Raw genomic sequence first — 6,295 nt, 5'->3', positions numbered from 1 at the left:
GGGGGATGACTACTGCTAGCAATAATGAATTAGATTCTCTTTAGAATAGCAGTAGCCAAAGGCACATCACAGTCTTATACTTTTAAACATTACACTGACAATCTCACTAAATATAGCACTTCTAAATTCACACTTTGTCACCACAGTGGCAGTGACAAAGTGTAAAATTTTCTTTCTCTCTTACATTTCTAGCTCTTCTGTAAATTGGCAGGGGAGGGGATGCACACATCTTCCCCTTTACACAAGACCCAGACAAGAGAAGAAGCAAAATTCAAAGCTTTCTTCTTGCTTCATTATGTAGCATCTTAACGATTCTGTTGAAAAAGCAGGATTGAAACCAGACTGAAATAGCTCTTGATGCTGTTTCATCAAGAAGCCGTCAAACTAAGATACTGCATGTGTGCATGGGACAGGAAATATTTCTGCGAACAAATAACTATAGTGAATGTATTTGCTAGGTTTAGAATTAGTTTTTATCATAGGCCAGATAAGCTTTTATAAATTAAAAAACCTAAATCCTGTGGGCAGTCTACATGAATCTTTTCCCTTAACTTAGTGTGTTGAATATACTACAGTGGTCCCTGCAGGAGATTGGCATACACACCTATAATAAAATTGCTAATTGTTAGATATTTCTTTGCATAACTCCCTTATCTGAATAAACTCTTTATGCCTTCTATTGCCTTTAAGTCAGTACAGTGTGCTAGATGGATTACTGTGTACTGTAAACTGTCAATAATATGTAGAGGTTTATGAGTTTTTTTGGTTTCTATTTGTAACCACCATTGCTATATGCATAGATACTATTTATAAACTGAGCATTAAGCAATATGGTTTCCATTTATATGGTGTGTGGTTCTAGATGTTTCCAGTTTTATTGTTCACTTGTATGGAGATATGTAATAACATACTTTAGCCAAGTCCGGCATAAGAAACACAAAGGGTAGCAAGAGCAGCTGTTATCCCAAAATAATGAGTTGGCATGCATGGATGAAAGATACTGTGCTTGGCAACCATTGACTGTCTCTGGGGGTCAGGAAGTCTCCCCCCCTTCCTTACTAATTCTGAATGATGCATTTCCCCCACATGGGACACAAATAGCAACTTGAGGAAGCAGTAATTTAAAACCAGGAAAATGATGGGGGCGAAGAAAACCCCAGCTTCTCAGCCGACTAAGTTCCTGTTTACTGATCTTAGCCACATCTACAGTATGGCTCTTAGCCATTAACCAGTTTTGCAGCCTTAGGCAAGCCACTATTTCATTGTCTCCTATATGTACTATGAAAATAACAGCACTCAGCTATGTCACTAGGCTGCTGTAAGGCAGTGTTTTTCAACCTTTTTTGGGCAAAGGCACACTTGTTTCATGAAAAAAATCACGAGGCACACCACCATTAGAAAATGTTAAAAAAATTAACTCTGTGCCTATATTGACTATATATAAAGTAATTTTTCAATTTTTCCCACGGCACACCAGGCAACATCTCGCGGCACACTAGTGTGCCGCGGAACAGTGGTTGAAAAACACTGCTGTAAGGATTACTAGAGATAACATATATGAAGCAATTAGTTTTTAATCATTATTTTCCTGGAGCATGGACAAATATCAATCCAAATTATTTTCTTGCTCATTACTTCCACCTAGATCCTCTCAAATATTTGAGACACCAGTGCTGAAGTAGTGAACCACTTTTACACTTTAGTATCTGCTCCATATGGAATTATTTGGTCCAAGTGTTTTCATGACCAATCACATTGTAAGACTTCTTGCTTCACCTCTTATAGAAACAGGCTGCAGTTTAAAGGTATTTAAATATAGAGCCTGTGGCTGATCATAGAATTTAAGATTCCCATTAGGCTGCCCAGCATAGCTTTATCCTTGGCTAACAGGTTCTAGCAAGTATAACTCCCAGCTCTCAAACAATTGAACTGATTACCATGAGATCCTGAGCCCAATTCAGTATTAGTCTTTAACCTTTAAGGCTGCAATCCTTAACACACTTGCTAATAAATGCTAAGCCCCACTGAACACTCTTTAAAGAAACATGCCTATAACATTGAGCTATGAAGGCTGAAATGATCTGGGTCCAGTATCTCTGAATTAGCACTCCCCCATAGGCTTTCTCATGCCTTAAATAAGAGAGGAGCTGCTATGGATGCCCCTTCATTCTGAGCTTTTGTGAGCAGTGACACCCAGCCAGCCAACCTTCTTTGTGTTAGCATCCACTCTTTTGAAGCACCTTGCTAAGAGAGGCTCAGCTGGCTACCTCCTTCCCTACACCCCGGTAAGCGATTATGGTGTTGCTTATTTTTTTAGCGCCTTTATGGGTAGTTGACTGTTTTAATGCTTTGCAGCATTATCTTTTCTGGTTTCTGGCCTTATTTCTTTGCTTAAGTATCTTGAATGCATTTTATCCAAGACCCACTTCAGATGGAAATGTCAACACTTATTACAGAGGGATTGTTTTGCTTCCTGCCTTCTTCTCTGCAGGATGCTGCAAAGGGAGGGGGGCAGACTGTGGGTGGCTGAGTGTGTGGGTGTGTGATACGTGTCTAGCTGTACTGTGCTTCATGGCTGCCCCACCTGCCATAAGTCTTTCCTGCTCCCTCCCATCTCATAAGCATAGCAAATACAGGATGCATGGGGAAAGCAACAGCAGGAGCCAATCAGGACACAGTAAGGCGGGTCGAGTTGCATGTGCTCTTGTTTGTGTACGTGCAAAAGACAGCTCCCGGCAGAGAGGGCGGGATTGCTGCCAGAGTGTCTCTCTCTTCTTTAGCTAGCACTGCCAGTCTTTGGTTAGATTCACTGGATAGAGTAAAGCTGTGCTGGAACAAGTCAACCAATCCAACCACAACTTTTGCCGCAAGTGTACTGGAGGAAGGCAAGAAGAAATAATGTTACTGTTGGATTGCAACACAGAGGTAATGCTTGGAAAGTCTTGTGTTTTTAGATTTCTAGATGTTAACATTGCCTGTTAAATTCACAGACTTTTAAGATCAATGAGAAGTCACACTTCTACAATGCAGTAAATGCTTCATCATTTTCATCATAATTTCTTGGGAACCTTGGTTTTTGCTACTGAGGGGGTGGTAAATCACATTTAGGAACAATAATGTTTCAAACGTTTATCTGACTTGTAGGCTGATGGGCAGAGCCACCTTCTGGAAGCTGGGACTGAAGTGAATTTAGCTGCTGATGGATTTTGTCAGTCCCCAGCTCATCTGGCTGCTTGTGGAGGACATGCTTTCTTCCTACTTTGGCAACAGCAGACAGGAGCCAATCTGAACCAACAGGTATAAGTTATGTTTTCTATTTTTCAGGAAGGCAGTCCGGCTCCAACACACCTCATCCTCTTCATTCTAGTGTAACACTATGAACAAGGTTGATGCAAAGCTAGATATGCCAGAATAGTTTTGATAGTACTTCAGTTTAGCATATACTAGGTGCCATTGTATAGCAAAATGTAAAAAAATAATAATCACTATTTGGGGAGAGAGTAAGTTTGGTTACAATGCATGTATTTTCCCTGTGGGGCCCAATCCAGAGAACTGTGGGCTGTATGGCTAATTCTGTTGCAGGAATTGGTCTTGGTTTGTGAATTGTGCCCTTAAAGGTAAGGATTTTTGGATTGGCGATTCTGGCAGTTTTAGGTAGTACAGCACTACACTAGAGATCCCCACCACTTCTATAGTAACTGATTACAACCATTATGTATGGCTGTGTTTACAAAAGCAAACCTCTCTATTTATTCAGGACTGGATTGGGGAAGCTCCAATTCACAAGGCAGCTAAAGTTGGGAGTTTGGAGTGTCTCACTTTGCTAGTTGCCAGTCATGCTGACATTGAGTAAGTGTACCAATTCAATTACTAATCGCGTAATGTATCCAAACAAAGCTATGGTGTTTATATTGAGGAAATGTGAATGGAGATTTGAATATGAATCCTAAAGTTAGCAACAACAACAAAAATGTAGTTATTACTGATCTCTTTAGTTTTGGGAAACAATGCAAGGAGATGGGAATTATTACAGTGGAGTTATTTTGCTTAATTAAAATATGCTGTACAAGTTCGAATTGCCATTTAATTTACGAATAATCACTTGCACACAACTTTTACAATGGCCTTTGAGGTAAGTTTAGTAAAGGATGGAAATTTAGGTCCTGGTATACTTTAGTTAGATACACTTAAGTCTTACTGAAATCAAGGGGGCTTAAAATTAGCTATGCCTAAATTGTCATGTTGATTTCAACGTAACAACCATGACCTTTAGTTAGATCAGAGCCATGTAGCTCCATCTTACACATTTAGCCAGAAGTATGTCCTTTTGGATTCAATGTAATTTACTCCCCCAAAACAATGCACAGGATTCCCAACTAAACTCATTGAGACCCACTTTTGGGTAGGTATTTACAGAATTGCACTGTTAAAATAGTTTTAAAAATTCATACTAGTTCACTTAACATTTGTTATTTCGCTTTACTTTATAAAAAAAGTAATCATTCAGTCAAATGTATTGATTTTGTTTTAATTCTCTTTTCTTAGCTTGCGCAATAAGAATGGTGAAACAGCAGAAGACCTTGCATGGGCTTTTGGATTTTTGGACTGTGCACAGTTCCTCAGGAAAATGAAACACATTCAAAACAGGAAAGCAACAACACAGCTTAGTTACTCTCTGCATGATGACAGCTTGCTTAAAGACACAGAAGCAAGACAGAAACGAGCATATGAAAGCAAGAGATCCATAAGCAAGAGGAGGAGATCAAATGGTATGGCATTTAGCTTTCACTAGACAACAGATACAAGGCAGCTTCTTCAAAGCACAATGTTTTATCTGACACAACTTCTATCTGGTAAAAGATGTATCAAACAGGCACAGTGAAAATGGACATATTCATTTGTATAGTAGGCTAGCTTACACACCCACACCCACCTACACTCCTCTAACCTGGCAAGCAAGAAACCAGAGTTCAAGGGCATGTTCCAGCCATGCAAAAACACTCAAGGATGGGGTGGGGGTGGGGGTTGGAGATGAAGCACAGCTGGTTTTGTTGTGTGGCCAACTGCTGTAACAACCCTGCCATGGTGAATCTGTATGCGGGGGGGGGGGGGGGAGCATCTAAGCTGCCAATGGGAGTAGGAGTAAGCAACTACCTCCCACAAAACTGATTTTTAAGACTGAGATATGCCAAGCTGAAACTGAGTGCTATGTATAGGTTAAAAAATGCTTAATTCAGATGGAGGATTTATATATGAAATACAAATCTTTTCTTTGCATTTAAATAGAATAAAGATGAAGTCTTTGATGTCATGTGAAAGCCAATTACTGCAAGAAGATGTGTGAACACTAAGACCTTTACAAAGAAATAAGTCTGCATCTCAAAACCAAATATTTTGAACAGTGCCTTCTAAGAAGGAGAATGGGTTGCTTCTTGAAGAAGATTTAAAAAATATTAATTTCTGTATTCACGCAATAAAATATGTATGTATAAACTGCCCTCTCTTTCTACCATCTATGCCCATGCCCCAAGTAACTATGTGACATCTAGCACTGATTTTGTGATTGGTATTTTGTTCTTTCCACAACAAATGCTCCACATATACACAAACAAACACACTCAAGGAGTGCAGAGGAACAAAGATGGTATATTTAAAATTAGCATTGTTATGAGGTCCCAAGATCCATTTTAAAGGTAAAGGGACCCCTGACCGTTAGGTCCAGTCACGGATGACTCTGGGGTTGTGCGCTCATCTCACTCTATAGGCCAAGGGAGCCGGCGTTTGTCCATAGGCAGCTTCCGGGTCATGTGGCCAGCATGACTAAGCTGCTTCTGGAGAACCAGAGCAGCGCACGGAAACACCATTTATCTTCCCGCCGGGAAGTGCTTTCAAACTGCTAGGTTGGCATGAGCAGGGACCGAGCAATGGGAGCTCACCCTGTCGCAGGGATTCGAACCGCTGACCTTCTGATCGGCAAGCCCTAGGTCTCTGTGGTTAGACCACAGCGCCACCTGCGTCCCAAAGATCCACTTTACAAATACCTTTAACCAGTGTTCAAATAGAGGATTAAAATGTACATGATTTTGTTGAGCAGTGTCATTCAGCCTGGACACTGAGATCCAGCGCCGAGGGCCTTCTGTCGGTTCCCTCACTGCGAGAAGCAAAACTACAGGGAACCAGGCAGAGGGCCTTCTCGGTAGTGGCGCCCGCCCTGTGGAACGCCCTCCCATCACAGGTCAAGGAAATAAACAACTACCTGACATTCAGAAAAAACCTGAAGGCAGCCCTTTTTAGG

General features: G+C 40.8%; 1 protein-coding gene across 2 annotated transcripts; it reads left to right on the top strand.

Moving 5' to 3' along the window:
- The first annotated feature begins 1,533 nt into the window (after positions 1-1,533).
- On the top strand, positions 1,534-5,480 carry ANKRD37 (ankyrin repeat domain 37). Of its 2 annotated transcripts, XM_033161062.1 has the most exons (5): positions 1,534-2,925; positions 3,145-3,297; positions 3,758-3,849; positions 4,546-4,769; positions 5,287-5,480. In XM_033161062.1, exons 1-5 carry the CDS (start codon positions 2,899-2,901, stop codon positions 5,289-5,291), a joined length of 501 nt encoding a protein of 166 aa, XP_033016953.1. In that variant the 5' UTR covers positions 1,534-2,898; the 3' UTR covers positions 5,292-5,480. The 2 variants fall into 2 exon arrangements, with proteins under 2 accessions (XP_033016953.1, XP_033016952.1); XM_033161061.1 differs by lacking the exon at positions 5,287-5,480 and having other exon boundaries at positions 4,546-4,878.
- Positions 5,481-6,295: the final 815 nt, after the last annotated feature.

Source organism: Lacerta agilis, chromosome 9 (assembly GCF_009819535.1).
Source record: "Lacerta agilis isolate rLacAgi1 chromosome 9, rLacAgi1.pri, whole genome shotgun sequence".
Taxonomy (NCBI): Eukaryota; Metazoa; Chordata; class Lepidosauria; order Squamata; family Lacertidae; genus Lacerta; species Lacerta agilis.
The sequence above is the reverse complement of the archived record's forward strand: the minus strand, read 5'-3'. Positions and strand labels throughout refer to the sequence as shown.